The sequence below is a fragment of the Arachis ipaensis genome, chromosome B6, assembly GCF_059453495.1.
Source record: "Arachis ipaensis isolate K30076 ecotype BB chromosome B6, ASM5945349v1, whole genome shotgun sequence".
NCBI classification, from domain to species: Eukaryota; Viridiplantae; Streptophyta; class Magnoliopsida; order Fabales; family Fabaceae; genus Arachis; species Arachis ipaensis.
Window position 1 is genome coordinate 2,329,592 of NC_142441.1, and position 22,143 is coordinate 2,351,734.

The window sequence follows — 22,143 nt, forward strand, 5'->3', positions numbered from 1 at the left end:
AATGTGAGATATTTTTCATCACATAAACTAACTTTTGACGTTGATTTAGGCCTATTTAATTTAAATTCTAATATCTAAAAAAATATATCTTAACATTAGATTGTACTTCTAATTCACTCCTTGAACGACCGGTAGGACTAATATTTAATTTGGAGCATAATAATATTTACAAAATTGGACATTTATGCTTGGATTATCCAACTATAACCATATTAATATAATCAAAATCTCAAAAAAAAAAAATTGAATTTATTTAAATTTTTATACAATTTTTTTTCTTTTTATTTTTGCCTTATGATACATTTTTTTTTTTTTTGGTTTATCAGTGATTAAATTCTAAATTTTTTTAATATAAAAAATTTAATACCATATCGTAAAATTATTCTTTACCCTTGACACATACAATATGTTGAGAATATCTGAGTCTAAAACTAGAATCCACGAAGATGTAGGTAGATGAGATCAGAAATAATAGATGAGGTTTTGTCACGTTGTACAAATGTTGCATGTATATGTATATATGCTAGCTAATTCGTATTTGTCGTCTCCTCTGCAAGTGTCACGAGAGATTCCCAAACAAAGTTCCCTCCCATCTAGGTAATGCACATACATAAATCAAATAAATAAACAAACAAATAGCAAAATCTTTTTATACAATTTAAGTTAAAGATTAATTATACATAATGCGTACATGGGTAAAACCATTTGGCCTAGCTGGCATAAAACTCAGCACATTTCTACTCTCTAGTTGACTTGCACATTATTTTGTTTTATTTTATTTTTAATAAATGTTGCTAATTAATAAGTGTCCCTTCTTAAACATACGTATTAAAGTGTTTAACATAAATAGTTTTGCCGAAAAATTAAAATTTAAATATTTTAATGTATAATAAAAATATTTGTTAACAACAAAAAAATCAAAACTTACCTTATTTAATATTTATTAATAATTATTAAAATTAATAAATATTAAATAAAATAAATTTTAGCTATTTTTGGCAATCTATTATTACCGTATATATATACACATGATACATTCATACAACAGAAAGTCAAGAAGACACGTACGACACTAGTTATTAGAAAACAAATACATATTGTAAAAGATTTTAAAGTTACAATGAATAAAACTATTGTCATGTGTTGAAATATTATGATTTATTGACCAGCTGGAAAGAAAGATTTCCTTAAGTTATATATCTCCTCTTTTTTTCCTTTTTTAATGTATTAGACTTGTGAAATGCTTGCTTTAAAATTTAACTTCAAGCATAGATTAAACTACATAATATTCTGTTTGTTATATAAATGACAATGAATTTTGAACATAAATTTCATGCCGTTTTATATCTAACTAAACTATTAAAAATATTTGATAACAAAAAAATTTAATTAGTCAAAATCAGCAATAATTTATCTTATTTAGTATTAATTAATTACTGTAGCAATTAATAAATATTAAAAAAGATAAGTTGTGCGTAGTTGTTTTTTTTTTTGTATACATAATTATATATCCTTTAATATTATTATTGATTAGCTTTATTATCTTCATAAATGCAATATAATTTGATCAATTTATACAATAATGTATAAATAGCATAAAAAAACCAAGGTAATAAATAAATTCAAACATTTTTTAATATATGAAATTTATAAGTTATTATTTTTTTTTTTACCAAAGATATGAGACTCGAACCCGCAACCTCTTAATTGAGTATGGAAAAATTATGTCATTTGAACTATTACTCATTGACAAATTTATAAGTTATCTTGGGTTAATATGATTAATCTGTTTGATAAACTCTGTATTGATGATATGGAACTCCATCCAGTAGCTATGCTGCCACCATCAATGCACATATGGTGATCAGATCACTATCTGTTACTGCATTTGCTGGATTTGCTCTATCTTCTACGTCAGAGACTCCATCTCTACATCGCGAGCATTCCTCTCTGTCATGCATGTGATGAACTTATTATACCTCTCTTTAGCTAGATACAACTGTTGACTTTATTCTAAAGGCTCTAGATTAGACTGTGGACTTTCTTGCATAAATCAACGTCCTGTGAATTTGCAAGACTAGTAGTTGAGGTGAACGAAAAAATCCTCAAAGTAAAGATTAAGAAGTTGCTGACGAAGAACAACTCCCCCTTCAATGTAATATATAGGTCATTTTCTTTTCATACTAACAATGTTAGTTTGTTTTAAAATATTTTTTTTCCTGACATTTATGATTTTTTAAATCTCTAACATTTGATTTTGTTAGAATATAATTAGGATCAATTATAACTAATTAGTATTATTTAGTATATCTGAATATTTATTATAGGAGATTATGTTTTTATTATTACGATTCTCTTAGTACCTATAAATACTCTTTTATATTGTATTATTCTAGACAACTTGATTATTTAATTTTGTCATTGATATTTTTAATTTATGTCAAAAATAATCCTAGACATTATTTCTATTTAATATGTTAATAAAAATAAAATTAAAAATATCAAAAAATAATTTTAACAAAACGTAAAAACATTTGAAATAAAATTGAATCAGCCAAAAATATTAATCGCATTTTTTTCTGGATGAAATCGTAACTCACGATCTCTTTTTTTTTTTTTTATGAAAATTCGTATTACACATAACATTGGTGACTTGAAAAAAAAAAAATTTTACTCTATATGAAATCGTGAGTCACAAATTTTATTTTATTTTTATTTTGTTTTTTGCAAAATCGTCATCACAATTTCAATTTTACTTAATTACTTCTATATATATTAATGTATTTAATTAAAATAATATAATATTTATGTAAATTACACCTCTTTATCCAATATAAAAAAAAAATTTATTCATTTTGGTCCTCAAAAAATTTTGGGTGAGACACTTTAGTTCTCAATTAAAATTAATTATTCGATTGGTTCCTAACAATTAGTTCCGTCAGTCACTTAGGTCATTGCCTCTGTCAACTCTAACATAAGATAAAATAGTTTTTGACAACTCTAAAAAAAGGGACAAAATGATCCCTAACAACTCTAACAGGAGACAAAATGATTTCTTGACCCATTTGTTCGAAAATGACACTGTTCTTCCAATTTTCATCAAATCTCGCATAATCCTAACATTCATACTTTCCTTCTACACCTTCACAGTCTTCTTTTCCATCTTTTTCTTCATCCTCTTCAACTTCACGATCAAGTCATGGTGTAACTGCCACGCGTGTCGCACCTACTTCAACATGTCATCCTAAATTTCTGTGAGTGGTACACCCACCTCCTTCGCACTTCACCCACCAGAAGCATTCACTTCTACGTCCTCGATAACAGCAACACCTCCAACCCCAACAACGTCCACCACATCCTCAACTACCCTAAGGGCATGCCTTTCTCCACTCTCCGGCAAGTAATATAGATTGTTGGACATTAGGACATCATTAGAAGATTCTCCTTTGACATCATATGCAAATTCTCATTTGAAATGGATCCCGAATGCTTCATTCATTCTTTTCCGAAGTCCAAGTTAGCAAACAGCTTTGACCTCACATCCAAGCTATCAGTACAACGAAGTTGCCGTTGCTGCTCATATGAAAACTGAAGCGATTACTGAACATGGTTTGGAGAAGAAGCTGAAGGAAGTGATTGGAGTGGCGGACAATGTGGTCATGGAGATGATAGCGCTGAGGAGGAGGGAGATGGCGACAATGACGACGAGTCTTAACAAATCAGACTTGCTGTCTAAATTAATGGGATCCATCGAAGACGACAAGTACTTGAGAGACATAATCATTAGTTTCCTCAGTATGAATTAGTTGAGAACAAGTTGAAGGTTTTTCTTCTTATGAATATTGAAGTTACAGAGTGTGCATTGTGTAGCTTGAAGTCACAGTGTTAAACTGTTAGTGTTATGCGAGATATGATGAAAATTGGAGGGAAAAACAGTGTCGTTTCCGAATAGAAGAAGTCAGATACTATTTTGTCTCCTGTTAAAGTTGTCAAGAATTATTTTGTCCTCCATTAGAATTGATAGAGCAAATAACCTAAATGACTGATAGAATTAATTATTAAACACTAATTAAATAATTAATTTTATTTAAAGACTAAAATATCTTATTCAAAATTTTTTAAGAATTAAAATGAGTAAATACTCAAAAAAAAGAATTAGCCCCACATAACCCATGATATAAAGTAAAGTGATGGAACACCTATCTGATAAAGTGATGGCCAAATATATCAATAAAAGAAATCAGAGGTTATTATGTTGTTGTGTCTATGTTTAATTTATTGGAGCCTCAAAACCAAAAGTTTGTGAAAATCAAGTGTAGAGAAAAGAAAAAGCTGAGGATGCCGGAGTATATATTTTGCTGAATACAATGCAAGTATTTGAAATTCATTATTCCTTGATCAGCTTGCAAATATATTTGCAGAAACTAACATCGTTGAAAGTTGAAAAGGAAGACACGTGGCACACATGCGTGTACGGCTAAACTGACTTCTATGCAATTCGTGTGCCAAAGTTGACTTCTTATTATACTACTATTATTAATTGCTAATAAAAAATTTATTTATATACACTAAAAAACGTGATTTAATTAATATTTTATTAACATAATAATTTATTTTTAAAATAATTAAAAATATAAAATATATTTTTTATTTTTAACGTTTATAATTTTTTAAAAATATTTTTAATATTTAATTTTATTCAATTTTTTAACGTTTTTAATTTGTATTAAAATTATCCTTAAATATTAATTTTATAAAAAATATTAGAAATAAAATTAAAAATTTTTAAAGATAATTTTAACACAAATTAAAAATAAATATAAAAAATCAATTGAAATTAAACGATAAAAATATTTTTAAAAAATATTACAAATATTATGAATAAAAAATATAATTTATCTTAATTAAAATTATAATAATAAAATAATCAAATATAAAAGGACTAATAATTATTTATTTAATAATATAATAAAATTATTTTATAAAATATCAAATGCGTATTTTTATACGCTAATTGATCGTTGATTTTATCCCCTCTTAAATTTCTGGACTTAAAGTAATAAATTCTTTCCAAAAATTACAAAAATCTCTAAAGCATATGTTGCGATTTATATATCTTGTGGCGAGTCAAACAATGTTTTACTTTGTTATCGTATCATTTTTGTGTGTGAGAGAGAGAGAGAAAAACGCATCTATATAATAGTAAAATAATTAATTAGTTAGAGTTAATCACATACTTATTAAAAAAAACTTGGTGCGGGGTTTGACTTAATAGAAGACCATGTTCTTCACTCTCATGGCGTTCAAATAAAGAGTCAAACGAGCAGCCTAAGGAGTATCTATATGTGTCGGTAAGTAGATGCTGCACATGGATGCAAGATCGAAGTCAGAGTACAATATATGCTACATTATTAAAATAATATAATATAGTTTATTTAAATTAATTAATTAATTAATTAATTAAGAATCGCTCCATCAACAACCTTGCACTTAGTAATGTTAATTAAGTACTCGAGATTCATGTAATATATGTCTCGTGAAGCAACATGTATCTAATTGAATCGGATCCGTATATATATATATATAATATTTAATTGTTGAAAAATTAGTTAAAGAAAAAACTAAAATTTATTTTAATTTTAAAAATTAAATTAAATCAAAATAAATATACAAATATGTTTAAAAAAAAGTCAATAATTTTAAAACTAAAATATATTCTTTATATGTATTTTTAATACCATGTAAAATAATATAATTGTTTTGTTATAGGTTGCATTTGATTCTAAAAATAAGATAAGATATGATACTGAAAATAAGACATAAAAAATAACGACACTAATATTTTTTGATAAATTAAAAAAAAATATAATAATAAAAAATAAAATTATAAAAATTTGATAAAAAATAATAAAAATAATAAAAAATAAATTATGTCTTTTATTAATATTTTTATATTTTTTTGTCACAAAAAATATATTAATAAATATTTCTAAACACAATATTTATATTTATATTTTATCGATCTGTATCGTTTCAATGTTTCGTACTTATAAACAAATGGCATTAGTGTTAGTGGTACGGTAGATACATACACCACTACAAAAATTGAAGTATTAATGGCATATGGCAATGGAACTTAACTAATTACATGCAAAGATATGATGATGAGGCTGAGTATAGTCCTAATAAGCTAAGAACTTTGATTAGATTATCATCATTACAATTAAATAATAATAGTTACAAAAATAATGCACGCTGGTGCTTATAGAATATAAAATAAATAATAGAGTGGACGCTAGAGACAAGTCCCCTAACAGTAATAATAATAGTAGCACTGACATTGGAAGTAAAATATAGTGAAATAGAAGCGAGAGGAAAAGGACAAAAGAAGATGTGTTGAGCAGTGAAAAATGGCTGCAAATAATGAACGAGGATATAGGTAGCTAGCTAGCTAGAGACTAGTGTGTGTTTTGGAAACCCAAGAGAGGAAGCTTCTTCTTCTTCTTCTTCTTATGCTTATACTTCATGATAATAATAACTTCCTTAGTGTTTCTCTACTTAAATCCGGACCAAATAAATAAAACATTCCTTAGATATTTTTGACCAAAATATGGCTGAGCGATCAATTATGGGTCCACCCAAGAAAACTCATTAATGGATTTTTAAGCCTGTTACTATTCCTATGACCAAAACAGAATTCTGTTACCACAGTACTATTTCACTGACCCTAATTAAAAAAAAAAAAGAAATTATATATATATATATATATATATATATATATATATATATATATATATATTTATGCATAGTTATAAAAACCGAACCCGTGATCAAATCGGTCAGATTATTGATTTACTGGTTCAATCGATAAATAATTAGTTGAATCGGTAAAATCGATTTTACGTAAATAAAAATATAAAATAGTTTAAAAATTTTGAAATACATATTTTCACCATAGTTGTAAGAATCGAACCGATAATCAAATTGGTAAAATTACTGATTTATTGGTTCAACCGATAAATTACTGGTTGAACTAAAAAAATCGATTTCGCGTAAATAAAAAATATAAAAGAATCATTAACTTAAAAAATTCAAAATACATATCTTCACCAACATTTTAAAAACAACCAAGTCTCAAATTCTAAAAATACCTAATACAAAGATAAACATGAAATTAGTTAGTACTACTACAATAGTATCTTAATTAGACATAACAAGAATAACAATCCATGAACTATATCCAAGGAGTGATTTTAAAGTCGGAGAATTGTTCTTCATCTAACAAATGTGGAGCTACATCCTGACTGGTTTCATTTTGATTTGCATCTTTCACATAATTATTAGCTCCATCATAATTCCGATTATCTTTCAAATCCAAATAATCTAGCATTATAGATAATGTTTCACAAATCAAGATAAAAAATAATATAAAACATCTTATAAAGCATACTAAAATCATAGTTGATCATAATTCATAAATAAATAAAAGAAAGCATACCTAAATCATTAAAGGTGATTAAAGAGACATATTTACAAGATCATTTCGTAAAGCATCAACTTTTTCAGGAGTTAAAAATGGTGGTAAATTTTTCAATATCCATTCTGAATGATCCTCAAATGCATCAAGACAAAATTAGATCATAAACTTGCTTTCTCATTTGGTTCTTATGTTATCAATATATTTCGTTACTCTTATGATGATTAAAATTTTAAAATAATGCTTTCAACTTAAAATAATTAAGAAAGTACCTTTGTTGTAACTTTAAGTTGTAATGAACATAAACAAGATCATTAAGTTTTTTATGCTCTAACTGATTCCTCTTCTTTGAGTGAATGTATTAAAAAATACTCTGATTACGCTCACAACATGAACAACTACAAATTTGACTTAAAATACGAATCACCCAACTTTTACAAATTTGGCGCTCCACAACCATAAGATTCCCACCATTGATCTTAACATAAAAAAAAAATAATATATCACAATCATAAATACATCACAATCATAAAAAACTAATTTTATGAAGAAATTCACCTAGCATATCAATGCTTCGTTCATGTATTGCAGACGGTCTTCCAAAATCTTGTTCAGTATTTTTAAAGATCCTCATCTCACTTATTAGCTTAGAATTTAAATATGGATCACCATAAGCATATTTCTTAATGATACCTAGCAAGTCAAAAGTCGTTTGTTTGTGCTTTTCAACTTCTTTAGCATTAAATCGAAAAGCTAAATTTAACCAATAACCAGCGGCATGAAGATTTTTCCGAAGTTGTAAATCCCGACATGTATCTAAAATCTTCAAATAAGGATTAGCAACATTCTTTATTTTTTGAAACCTATTCACCATTTCTCCTCTAGCCTTATAAATAGCTTGATAAAGAAAACTCGTGGCAGCTCTGTCTTCATTATCAACAATATGTAAAACATGAACAAGTGGTTCAGTAAGCTTAACAATATCAGTGCATTGACTCCAAAATTTAGAATCCAAGACTTGATCCACAAATCTTTTAACTTTGGCTTTTTTGGAGTAAGTTGAGCTTATCCATTCTTTAGAGGTCACCATAGCTCTCAAAGGATCTTGTTGAGCCAAAATACTTTGCAAAGCAATGAAATTAGTGGCAAATCGAGTTGGAGCCAGACAAAAGATTTCCCGTCCACCTGTAAATTTTCTCATCAAGAACAACGGATAACAATATTATAGATATACTTGACGATCATTGAAGCTTGTGACACAATTTCACTCACTTCTTGTAACTTCCCAATAACTTGAAACATCATATTAACACAATGACTGCACAAGGTGGCCAATACAATTTAGGAAATTCAGACTCCAACAACCTTCACGTAGCAACATAATTTACAGCATTATCCGTTACAATATGCACAACATTCTCACTTCTCAGAACCAATAAATAATACAACATTCCTAAACAACTTAAACAAAGCATCAGTAATTTTCGAGACATTAGAAGCATCAGTTGACTTTGGAAAAATAATTCCTTTAGGACAATAAACCAAAAAATTAATCAAAGTATGCCTACAATGATCAGTCCATCCATTGGCCATGATAGTACATCTAGTTTGTTTCCAAATCTCACGATAACCATAAATCATTTTCCTGACATCCTCAACCAATTTACTCAACAAATACCCACGGACTCTTGGATAATTTAGCCCTTTATACCCTGCATCAATGCCTACAATAGCATCAATCATTGGATGATAATAAGCTGAATTAACCACATTAAATGGCACAAGGCATCTATCATCCATTTCGCAATAGTAATATCATTCACACTTCTCCACTATTTCTTTGATTTGAAGAACGCTTTCGATAGTTGGTTGAGCTTCAGGCGTTGTTGCCGATAGAAAAAAGGATTGTAATAATTTGACTTGTTTTCCTTTTCTAGAGTTAGGTGCTGGAACTCTAGATTTTTATTGTTGTCGCATCTCATTACGTTCGATCTCGTCAAATTCTCTTTCAATATCATCACAATCATTATAATTTTTTGCATATTGTTCTTGAGTTTTTATTTTCTTGCTTCGAAGCTCTTCAATGCTTTGATGGAATTGGTGTCTCATTGCAGTTGGCACCTTTTGACATAACTCAATATCTCCTCTTTTTCTAACAAAGTGAAGCTTAAACCGATGAATTTCTCCACCCCTAATAAGCTTCTCACAATATATACATAACAGAATAATTTTTTCAAATTCCACAACTTGTTTACGATGACCTCATGTAGGATCGGTTTTTGCTCTATTGTTATTTTTTTGGGTTCCAATTGATGTATCAGGAGTTTATTCTTGTTCTTGCGAAAATGGTGTTTCTGATGGTGTATTCGCTGAAATCATTCTAAAACAATATGTAATAGCAAAAGTATAAAACGAATAGCTATTACAAATTTACGTCACATATTTCCTATTCCTTATTCCCTATTCAGCAACCCTAAATTCACAGCAACATCAACAAAAATAACTATAAACACTAATAATAAAAAAGACATAAAAAATTTTAACCAATTCAAGAAACTCAACAAACAGAGTCATACTCAACAAATTCAAGAAATTAACTTAAACAGATTCATACTAAAAAAAATTTAAGAAATTCAAAAAAATTCAAGAAATTCAACAAACAGATTCATACCCAACAAATTAAAAAATTCAAAAAATTAACCTAAACATATTCCTACTCAACAAATTGAAAAAATTTAACAAGAAATTCAAGAAAGTAAGAGAGACCACAAGCGACGATTTGGGAATGAGGATACGAGCAGAAAGCCAGAAACCTTGAAATTTTTATTGGAAGACTATGTGATACGTTAAGGGATACTACAACATACACCTAAGGGTGCGTTTGTTTACAGCTACGAGACACTGAGACAGAAACACATATACACAAAATCATGTTTGACAGATGAGATATAAACATAAATATTGTGTCAAGAGATACTGAATTAGTGTATTTTGTGTTCATCCTCCAATCAGGAAAGACATAGAGACACTAATTAGAGGCACAACTTATTTTTTATTTCTTCTTTTATTATTCTTGTTAATTTTTAATAATTATAACTCTTATTATTATTATTATTATTATTATTATTATTATTATTATTATTATTATTATTATTATTATTATTATTATTATTATTATTATTCCTACATTTTTTGAATGAAAAAATTGATAATAAATTAGACATTCATAATTTGTTATAGTTTATAACAAAAAAATACAAGAACATTAATTTGTGTGTTTCTGTCCTTTCTGTCTAGTTCTCAGTATTTTGTCTTGTCCTGTTTTCAAAATCGAATACAACCTAAGAGTCTTAATTGACTATTAACATTATAAATTTATGAAATTTGATCAAATCAAAGTTTAATTGAGAAAGAACTTGTAGTATTGGAATTTCTCAATTTAGGGTTCATTTGATCTAATTTCATTAACTAATAATGTTAATAGTCAATTAGAACTATTAGGTGTGTGTTGTTATATTATTTAACATACTACATAAACTCTGACGCCGTTAACAATAGAAGTGGCAAAATGACTAACATGATTAATTTAAAATCTTTAAAGGACGAATTTGATTAAAAAAATATTTAAAAAACCAAATTAAAGAACGAGTAATCTTTCAAGAATTAATTTGACTATTTACTTATTAAAATACTAAAATATATTTTACACATTAATTTTAAAATACTAAATTACACTTATAGGATTATTTGAAATTCTTTGATTACATTAAAAATTAAAAATATTAATTCAATATTAAAATAGAATTAATTTAAAAAAAATTAAAATATCATTTTAGAATAAAGATTAAAATACTCTTTCAGAATAAATATTTGTTAATTATATTAGAAATTATAAATTTAAACTTTAAATAAAAACTAAAATGCCCTTATAATTAATTTGTAAAAGAACACAATTCTAAAGTAATTTTAAAAGAACCAATTCATACTATTTAATTGTATTAGGAATTAAAAATTTAAAATAATATTTAAAACATTAAAATACTCTTATGTTTACTTTTTAAGATATTAAAATAGCCTTTTAGGATTAATCTTGGAAATATAAAATACTCCTTTAAAAGTAAGATTGCTTAATTATGTTTAAAATTTTATATTATAATTTTGAAATATTAAAATATCTTTTTAGAAAAAAATATATTTAACTATTTTTTTGTTTGTTTCAGTCTTTATATACATTTTAAATAACAAAATATTGAAACATAATTTGTAGATTCCGAAAAATTAGTGAATAATTAATTAATAAAAAAAATTAAAAATATTAATTTTATAGTAAATTAAGATAGAGCTAATTAAAACAATAATTTTGACACTAATTTTAAAGAATTTAGCCCAAAATTAGACCGAACCGATTGAACCAGACTCATATTGGGCCCAAGGCCTAACCCAAATCCACTAAATGAAAGGAGCTCCAGCTCTTGACCTCTCTCTATTGGCAATTGGCAAGAAAAGGGGGGAAGGGTTAGGGGTGAGAAGAGGAGAAGGAAACCTAATCATCTCTACCTTCAATTGCTTATATCTTTCAATCCGGAGCTCCGATTGATGAGCTATTTATGGCTACGCGTTCGTCTCGGAGTCCTCTTCGTTTCTATTTAAACCAAGTGGTAAGAACCTTTGTGATTTGTGCCCAGTTTCCTTTCCCCTTTCTGTTTCGCGTTTTTGTGTGTATATAGAGTGATTTTGATGATTTTGGTGGTTTAGGTGCAATCTAATATTGGATAATCGTTGGGTTATACTCCAATCATCAATGGGTAAGGTAAGAAAACTTTAAACCCTTGTGAGTTATCCAATTTTGTGTACCTAGTGCTAATTTAGTGAATTGTGTAAATTAGATTGAAATTATGTTAGATTGAAGTTTGAATTGGTGAATTGGAGCTTTTGGACCAACTTTGGTGGCTAGATTTTTGGAAGTGGAACTCGTGAGCTTGCTTTGTGTGGGTTGTCTCGGGTAATACATGAAAATCGGCTAAGGTATAGTTTAGGTTTCTCGTATTTAATATATAATATTCTGTGAAAACTTAGATCATATTAGACGACCATACGTTAGGAATTGAATTGTGTTATTGTTGATTGGTTATAGTGAATGGTATGAATTATGTTGCCATTAATTTTGAGGGTGAAATTGATGTCTTTGTTGATGAATCATGAAAATTGCATGTGATGATATTGAATTATAATTACTGGTGATTAATGAGATTGAGTTATTCAATTGAGAATTGGTTAGAAGTGGTGGATTGATGAATTGTGGATAAATAAGAAAGTAGAGAATGCTTGGTACTGAATTGGTAAGTTTTGGATTGAGTATGTATTGATGATTAATTGTTTGATGACATGAATGTATATGTTTAGGATGGGTGAATTATGATTTTGTTGATGTATTTGAGAGATTGATGCATGACATTGTTGATTTGAGATATGGTAAGATATGGTGGTTATTGTGGTGTTGAGGAAAATGTGTTGTGTTGGGGATTTATGGGTATGGTAAGTTAAATTGGAGTTAGGTTTTTAAGAAAGTAGAGGTTTTGAAGTTTTGTGTAACTCTGGTTTTTGACCAAACTTCGGCAAGCCATAACTCAGTTTTCGAACCCCCAAATGATTTCAAATCTATTTGATATGAAAATTGGGTCCGTAAAGTTTACGCCATTCAAAGAACAGAAGAAAAATGATTTAAAACGAAAAAGTTATGCATGTCGGAAGTTTGGGTTTTAAAATTGAAATTCTACAGCTTTTTAGACTTGGTTAAAATTTTTTGAGAAAATGTACGCCTACGCGTAAGGGTGACCCACGCGTGCGCGTGACCTGGGGTTTGCGTACGCGTCTAGCTGCTCGCGATGCGACCAACCCTTTCGGGTTGGGATTCACGCGTACACGAGCAGGGACTTGCGTACGCGAGCAAAGATTTTTCACGCCCACGCGTACGCGTGTCCCCTGTTTTAGTAAATCTGGTTTTTTAATTTTAAACTTCTAAACCTCTATTCTCATTTCTTTGGTTCTAGATTTTGTTAGTAATCTTAGTGATGAGATGGAACTAGAAAAGAGTGGTAACTTAGGGGTGAAGCAAGGTTGAAAATGATGAATTATCTATGAAAAATGCAGAGAACTAAAGTATATGTGATGCCATGGTTGTAAAGGATGATTATGCGTTGGTTATAGATGATTATGAATGAATTATAATGATAATGAAATTGAAATTGATTGTGATGTGCCTCCGGGTAAGATGCAGTGGTGTTAACCACTTGCTCCGGGTAAGAGGCGAGATTGCCAGGTAAGATGCAGTGGTGTATCCACTTGCTCCGAGTATGAATTGAGAATGAATGGATGAATGAATGAATGGTTATGATAATGAAAGTGTATTTCTGTATGTGACTCCAGGTAAGATGTAGTGGGGTTATCCACTTGCTCCAGAAAAAATTCAAGGCTTCGGGTAAGATGCAAGGGCTGTGTTCTGTTACTGCTTGCTTCGCGCCGAGAATGTAACACTACCTGGATAAGAGGCAGGGTGAAGTTGTCCCCTGCTCCGGGTACGCGGGTAAGATGCAAGGGTTGAGGCGTTGTCCCACTTGCTCCGTGTTTGGTGTTCTGTCCACGGTTAGCTACCAGGACATGTCGGGCTGGCTAAGTAACCGACAATTGATATCAATAGTCATAGGACAGGCATGCATCATAAGCATATTGCTTGAATTGCTTGTTCATATTCTAATTGGGAATGCCTATGTGACTTTCATATGCTTACTTTTATACGTGCTACTTGCATTACTTGTATCCTAATTGTGTTTGCTATTGTTTGCTTGCTTGTCTATGTGATTATACTAGTGATGGAGGTTTTGGAGGAAAGAGGAAGATGGAGGGTTAGGTTAATGTATTTGGTTAAGTTTAGGAATCCTTAGTAAACCACCCTTATTTATGGTTTCAGTTTTAATTCTCAAGTTTTATAATCTGAATATCGGCGTTCTAGGATTGTTTCTAGCATTCTCAGGACCTTATATCTTATATGCGTGGCACCTTTACCATGTTGAGAACTTCTGGTTCTCATTCCATACTATGTTGTCGTTTTTCAGATGCAGAGCGAGAGACACCTCGGTAAGCGTCTGGAGTTTCTGCGGTGAAGTGGTTTACTTTGGGGTTTCCTTTTGTTATTTTGATATTATTATGTATAAATTTATAGTTTCTCCTCTCATGTATAAAATTGCTTTGTTTATGTACCTCATAGAAGTTTATGGAGAACTAGGATCACTTTTATGTATCTTGGGGTTATGGATTATAAATATATATGTATGTAACTATTTTCTGGCCCGCCTTAACTTCGCAGGTTGAGTTCGGAGCTTGATAATTATATCTTGATCCTTTACACTTGCTTTCCATGTTTATATGTTTATGAACTATTAGTTTTCTTTGTACACAAGTAACCATATCTTCTGAATGTTGCGCTTTTATATTTTGCGATTTTGCGTTACATTTTCTTCAAGGCTCTTTGTATATTAAATTTTTTCAATTATTATACTATATATATTTTATTTTAGAGGTTGTAACGCTTCACCACTTCTGTTTTACATCTTAGGTGTGGTAGGGCGTTACATAACTCAATCTTATACACTTTACACTAAATACAATACAGAAAATTATGTAGTCTTTGTGGTCTTTTAATTTTTATCTTTCAATCTCTCTCTCATTATTAATCTATCATCCAAACGCAGCCTAATAATTTTATTTATATTTGAGAAGCTACATTTAGCTTTGGATAAACAACTAATGAGATTATTATTATTATTATTGTTGTTGTTGTTTGCTTTTTACCTAAGTATATATATTTTTTTAATTAAATTTATATAATACAAAATCTTTTATTATTGTGTTTATATTTAATATTATAATTTTGTTTCACACAAAATAAAAATTGTTATATATTGTTTGCTTTTTACATGAGTATATATGTTTTTCTTAATTAAATTTATATAATACAAAATTTTTTTTATCATTGTGTTCATATTTAATATTATAATTTTGTTTTACACAAAATAAAATTGTTATATATTGTTTGTTTTTTACGTGAATATTTTTAATTAAGTTTATATAACACAAAATCTTTTATCATTATTGTGTTCATATTTAATATTATAATTTTGTTTTACATAAAATAAAATATACTATAAATTTTAATATTATATACATAATATATATTTAATATTGTTTTTTTTAAGATTCTAATATATTTTTTTTTTGAGTTTAGCGTATGAATTTTTAACTAATTTTTTATATATTATTTATTTTAGTTCTAAAGTCTAAATATTTTTTTTGTACAAACATTATTTTTAATATTTATATACTATTTTTTTATTTTAGATTTTAGTCTAATATCTAAAACTTATAAAAAAAATCTAAAATTTATAAAAGAAAATAATTAACCTAATTAATAGATTACTTTTTAAATTTAGATTATTTAAATAAAATATAATAAATAAAAAATTTAAATTTAATGAATTAACAAGGCAAATTTTTTTTTTGGTGACAACAAGGCAAATTTAAGAAGAAGCTTTTAAGGGTGAGCCAAATTTTTTGGTACGAAAATTCAAAAATTTGGCACCAAAATTTTCTGCGTACTAAAATTTTTCCGCCAATACTCCCACCTTCACACATCAACCATGTCCACAGACTCAAATAGTTCTCTTAATCTCACCTTTTCTCCCATCACACTCTTCACTCATCTGTTCATCCATGGCTCCCAAACGCAAAAGTTTGAAGCGCAAACTCGAACATGATTCGGTTGCACTTGGATCAGATCGCACCAAGTCTCCACAGCCGCTTCAAAATTCTCCTCCTCCTTCTTCTCGTGATTTCTCCGCTGTCATTCTTTCACATGTAGATCTCCTCAATTCCCCTTCATCCACATATGTGACTGACCGTGCTGCTCTTTTTAGATCGCTCCATGCTCTCTCCGATTTGGCCCAGAACGGTACTAATTTCTAAAACAACCATGGTTTCTTTACTGGATTCTCTCTTTTAATTTCTTTATGCGTTGATTTTGCTCGTCGCACTAAGTTTTTGCTGCTTGCAGAGGAAATGGTTGATGATATCGTCAAGTGTGGTGTTGTACCCGCTGTGGTGAAGCATTTGGAGGTGCCGATTGACGGTGATTGTGTTTGTGGACCGTATGGTTATGAGGTAGAGAAAAAGTGTGCAATAATTCTTGGCCTTCTTGCTAATAAGGTAATTAATTACGGCATTACGATATGTTGTAGTGTCTTTAATTTGCGTAATATTTATGTGTGTTTACGATCTTAAGTGTAATCTTTAATGCTGATTTTTACAGCCAGAACATCAACACCTGATTGTTGATGCTGGAGCCTTGCCGTATATTGTGGACTTGTTAAAGAGGCACAAAACTAGTAGCATTATTTCTCCTGGTCTCGTTGGTCTTCTTAGGAGAGTAGCTGATGCAATAACTAATCTTGCACATGAAAATACCACCATAAAGAACCTTGTTAGGATGGAAGGTGGTATCCCTCCTCTTGTTGAATTGCTTGAATTCAATGACATAAATGTACAGAAGGCGGCTGCTGGCGCTCTGCGAACTCTTGCCTTCAAGAATGATGAGAATAAAAATCAGGTAATTGACTTTGTGAGAGGAAAAAATGATGTGAGAAAAAGAATAAAATTTCATGCTGGCTGACTTGAATAATCCAATTGCAGATTGTTGAATGCAAAGCATTACCAACTCTTGTGCTAATGCTCCGATCAGAGGATCCTACTGTACATTATGAGGCGGTTAGACACTGACTAAAATGAATTGCGACATCTGATACATATATACACATTCGTTTTGCCGTGCACATGCTACTAGAACTAACAGGATTATCTCTTTTGCAGGTTGGTGTGATAGGAAACCTTGTACACTCTTCGCCCAATATTAAGAAAGAAGTTATTCAAGCTGGGGCATTACAACCTGTCATTGGATTACTTAGGTAAAATTTTAAATCTTGGATTTTATATTTTCTATGAGCAATGTTCAAGATGTTAGGATTTGAGATATTTAGAGTGACATGGAAGTGACAACAAAAAAGTTTGGCTTATTGCTCATGTCCATGGGTTTAGGACCACAAATAAATATCTTACTATGAAATATGACAAAGATACGAAAAACACGAGTTCTAAATACACCTAAAATACCTCATGGTCTAAACTATTTAGTGTATAACTAAACTCTTGACAAATGAGAGAAACTAAAATAACAAACTCTACCAACATTACAAGAGAAAATATACAAATGGGATGTTTCTTCTTGTTGTGTGTTTTGTGTTGCGTGTTTATGAGCTTAAACTAATTTCATACATACACATATACACATGCCCTTATCTACCCATGTACCCCCAAACTTGAAAAAAACCAAACCAACTACTACAACACAAGAAAATGATGTGAATTATACTTCATAGCTGTTTGCTGCAATTGAGTTGCAACTTTCTTAATAATAGTTTAGCACCTTTAAAATTCAATTGCAGTTCTAGCTGTTTGGAGAGTCAAAGAGAAGCGGCTCTTTTACTTGGTCAATTTGCTTCAACGGATACAGATTGCAAGGTGGGAAAATTTGTGCTATTGCAAGCATGCAATAATAAGTCTGTTATTTATGCTCATATTTTTCATAACTCAATTATTTTCTTTGTTCACATAGGTTCATATTGCTCAAAGAGGGGCAATTCAGCCATTAGTTGGCATGCTTAAGTCATCAGATTCACAGCTTAAGGAAATGTCAGCTTTTGCTCTTGGGAGGTTGGCGCAGGTAATCATTGCTAACAAAGAATATTTTTGCTGTATATGGAGTAGGAAATTGATGTCAAAATACAGTTGGGTTTATATTTGAGCCATAAGAATGTTTGACTAAATATTTTTTGGCTTTTTATGGGAGTTGTTCTCAAACAAGTCTTATTTAGTGCTACTGACCTTTGTCTTGTATATAATTAGTAACAAAGGATGCTGAAATTACTCTACCTTATGTCTGTAATGCCAGTATTTTTGGATTCACTTTTCTTTTGTTTTCATTTTCTTCTTTTTGGCTTATGTAATTCACATTTTAGGATTCACACAATCAAGCTGGTATTGCTTATCATGGAGGTATTGAGCCTCTAATTGATCTTCTTAGCTCAAAGAATGCGTTCATCCAGCACAATGCAGCTTTTGCTCTATATGGCCTGGTGGATAATGAGGTGAAATTGGTTTTATTGTTCTTAACTTTGTCAAAATTTGTATGTTATTATTATGTTGTCCTTTATGAACTTATCAAATATCAACTGTGTGTGACAGGACATTATTGCAGACGTTATTAAGGCTGGTGGTTTTCACAAACTTCAGGATGGAAGTTTCAAAGCTCAAGTATGCCTTTCTTTCCTTTACTCTGTAGTATCATATATTGACTTGTGTTTAATTTACTGGTATTTGTCTTTGATAATAATAAAATCGTTTATGTTCATAGAGTAAAACTTCTATAGTTATATCTCTCTGTAATTCATAAGTTTAACTGGTGATTTTTGTTTGACTTGCAGCCAACTAGAGAGTGCGTAACAAAAACCTTAACAAGATTTGAGGAGAAGATCCAGGGGCAAGTGAGTTTTCTTGCAAATTATTGATTCCTATGATGGATGTTTTGTTGAATATGATTCTTATATTGTTCCTTTCTCTTTGGAAGGTATTGAAACACTTGTTATATCTTATGCGCTTTGCGGAAAAGGGTGTTCAACGGCGTGTTGCTCTTGCTCTTGCTCATTTATGTCCTATTGATGATTGTAGAACTGTCTTCATTGACTACAATGGTACAATGAGCTTTTATCTACTCATTTTAATATTTTTTTCACCTAGTAGTGCTTTGAAGTATTTCCAATCAACTTGCTGCTATATCTTGCAGGATTAGAATTGCTGTTGGAGCTTCTTGGATCTACAAACCTTAAACAGACAGGTGTTGCTTCGCTGGCACTTCACAAGTTGGCTAGCAGAGCCATTTCTGTCCCTCTTGGTGATGTTGCACCTTCATCGCCAACTCCCCAGGTACTTTTGCTACTCTTTTGTCACGGGTTCTGTTTATTTTATTTAATTTTAGTTTTTTTTGGGTTTATACATCAAGGATATGAAAAATGAAAAAAAGAGTAAAAGTGATTACTTAAAACCTTTTGTTTAGAACTTTGCATTAATATCTATTTATATTTTTGTAGGAGTTCTTAGGCAAGCACTGTGTTAACAATCCAAAGCTCTCTGATGTCACATTCTTGGTTGAAGGTGGATAAGTTGCTGCTAAATTCTTCTTTATTTATTTTTATTTTTAAAATTTATAGTTGATTTTTATTTATGTACTGATTTGCCCTGTTTTCCTTCTACAGACAAAAGATTCTATGCTCATCGAGTTTGCTTAGTCAAGTCGGATATATTTCGAGCAATGTTTGATGGTGGTTACAGGGTAGGCCTTGAGTATCCTTGAAACTTTTTTTTAAGTCATTTTCTTTTTTATTTTATTTATGCATGAAGTTAGCAGATTAACTGTGATTAAGCTCCTTTTTTTTCTTGTAAATATTCAAATATAAACTTAATGTTGATTGCTGTTCCAATCTTGTATGGATATTCTTAGTAACATCTTAAGATTTGCAATGCAGGAAAGGGAAGCCAAAGATATAGAGATTCCAAACATCAAATGGGATGTATTTGTATTGATGATGAGGTGCAATTTCCACAGTCCATTTATATAATATAATTTTATTCTACAATGATGTGCATCTGTCTTTAGCAGATGTTCACATGCTCAAACTCTAAATTGATTTTTATTGGCGCTTCTAGATATATATACACTGGAACAGCAGATGTTAGTCTGGATATCGCTCAGGATCTTCTCAAAGCTGCTGATCAGTATCTTCTTGAGGGTCTTAAGCGTCTCTGCGAAAATACCATTTCGCAGGTAAACCAAGAACTGAGCTTTGCTGTTACTTGTAGTTCATTGTTCTCGATCTGATGGCATGACTTATTGAATTATGTGCAGGATATTACTGCAGAAAATGTTGCACTAATGTACCAGATGTCAGATACTTTTAATGCAACTTCACTAAAACATGCATGCATAATGTTTGTGTTGGACCAATTTGATAAGCTGAGTTCCAAACCATGGTATGTCACATTCATTTCAAACTTGGTAACTCTTTCACTGCTGTTATGTGTACTCCGTTTTTTCAATCCAGAAATTTGAAGTTCTCCATAATGTAAAATTGCAGGTATGGCTACCTGGTTTGCAGCATTGTTCCAGACATACGCAAATTCTTCTCAACTTTACTCGGGAAGTCTAGTTCTGCTGATTCATGAGGATCAATAGGTTTTCTGGGAATGGCATGGACAATTTTGAAATGTATAACTAATGCTGTATGTGTTGTGTATATATCTATATTATATTTATAGGCAGGATTTAGGAATATAACTATCATTTTTTGATAGCTGGCTTAAGAGGTGTGGTATGGTAAAAAGTGTGGTACACTTTTGTGTAGTATACTGACTCACGAATAGAAACCATGCTATGCTATTTTGACAATTATATATTATCTTCCACATTGGCTTTTTATTTGGCTGATTAGCAATATTTTAATTCAGTCGTCACTCTTCAGTGCTTAGAAATTGTTGCCGTTTTTCTTTCCAAAATTTTGTTGGGACAAACAAGTTGAGTTGTCTCAGTTCAGAGTTCAGACTTGGTTGTAGCATTGGATTTAATCATCCTTGTTTTAATTTAATAAATCGTATTGAAAGGAGTATATGTATTGGGGTAATCTTTGTGCATGCATTACTTTTTATTACCATTGAATCTGACAACAATAATGGTAAAATGATGCGAACATGTCATATAAATTATAAAATATGAGAAATATTGACTGAGCGGAAAAACGAGTAGAAGCATAGTCATAATGAGTGTTCAGCTTTCAGGTTGATGGCTCCACAACTCTCCGGCAGTCACACCTTCTCTCTTTCTTCCTGGCGGTGGAGGCAGAGGAGGGAGGTCTTCCCCTTCAGTTCTCTTTGCCACACCCAACCTCTCTTCCCAGTCTCCCACCATTCAGGCAAGAAACCATTCGTTGAAGTTCCAATCTTTATCGCCAAACAAACACTACCGTATTCTTTTGGAATTATCTAGATTCTAGAACGTGTACTTGAATAGTTTTAATTGCGATGTAAAATTTGCAGATTGTTGGTGTGAAAGGCCATGATGGATATGGCAATGTCAATGTGAAAAGCAACAATGTATTTGATGGCTTCCAAGGAGATAATGATTATTGGAGTGATCTTGACAATGATCTTTATACTGGACACAGGCATTGCGTCCTGTGCAGGTATTCTTATTTGGTGAATGCTATGTGACTATTACTTTGTAGCTAAATTACTAAAAAAAATAAATAAATAATATTTAATAAATTTTACATTATTTATTTTTAATTTTAAATATTTTATTTTTTAGTTTAAAAGAGAAGTTAAGTACCACAACAAAGACACTATAGAACTCACCTTCTTATTTAGGAATGACAACACCACCCGAACCTGCGGATACCCACCCTGCCCCTACCATCTCGGGACGGGTTTTTAGTAGAACGGGGGCGGACGGG

The 22,143-nt window shown here is 30.2% G+C and overlaps 1 protein-coding gene across 1 annotated transcript; it reads left to right on the plus strand.

Moving 5' to 3' along the window:
* The first annotated feature begins 16,216 nt into the window (after positions 1–16,216).
* On the plus strand, positions 16,217–21,111 carry LOC107645173 (ARM REPEAT PROTEIN INTERACTING WITH ABF2). Its single transcript, XM_016349141.3, has 18 exons — positions 16,217–16,481; positions 16,584–16,735; positions 16,839–17,135; positions 17,219–17,293; positions 17,396–17,490; positions 18,028–18,103; positions 18,198–18,305; positions 18,601–18,729; positions 18,827–18,895; positions 19,066–19,125; positions 19,209–19,332; positions 19,425–19,564; positions 19,729–19,792; positions 19,894–19,970; positions 20,164–20,228; positions 20,345–20,462; positions 20,544–20,668; positions 20,773–21,111. Exons 1-18 carry the CDS (start codon positions 16,244–16,246, stop codon positions 20,858–20,860), a joined length of 2,100 nt encoding a protein of 699 aa, XP_016204627.1. The 5' UTR covers positions 16,217–16,243; the 3' UTR covers positions 20,861–21,111.
* Positions 21,112–22,143: the final 1,032 nt, after the last annotated feature.

Coding starts and splice junctions, on each gene's coding strand:
- LOC107645173 (XM_016349141.3), top strand. CDS start 16,244: ATGGCTCCCAAACGCAAAAGTTTGAAGCGCAAACTCGAACATGATTCG. Junction 18,730..18,826: donor ATGGCCTGGTGGATAATGAG/GTGAAATTGGTT, acceptor TGTGTGTGACAG/GACATTATTGCAGACGTTAT. Junction 18,896..19,065: donor ATGGAAGTTTCAAAGCTCAA/GTATGCCTTTCT, acceptor TTTGACTTGCAG/CCAACTAGAGAGTGCGTAAC.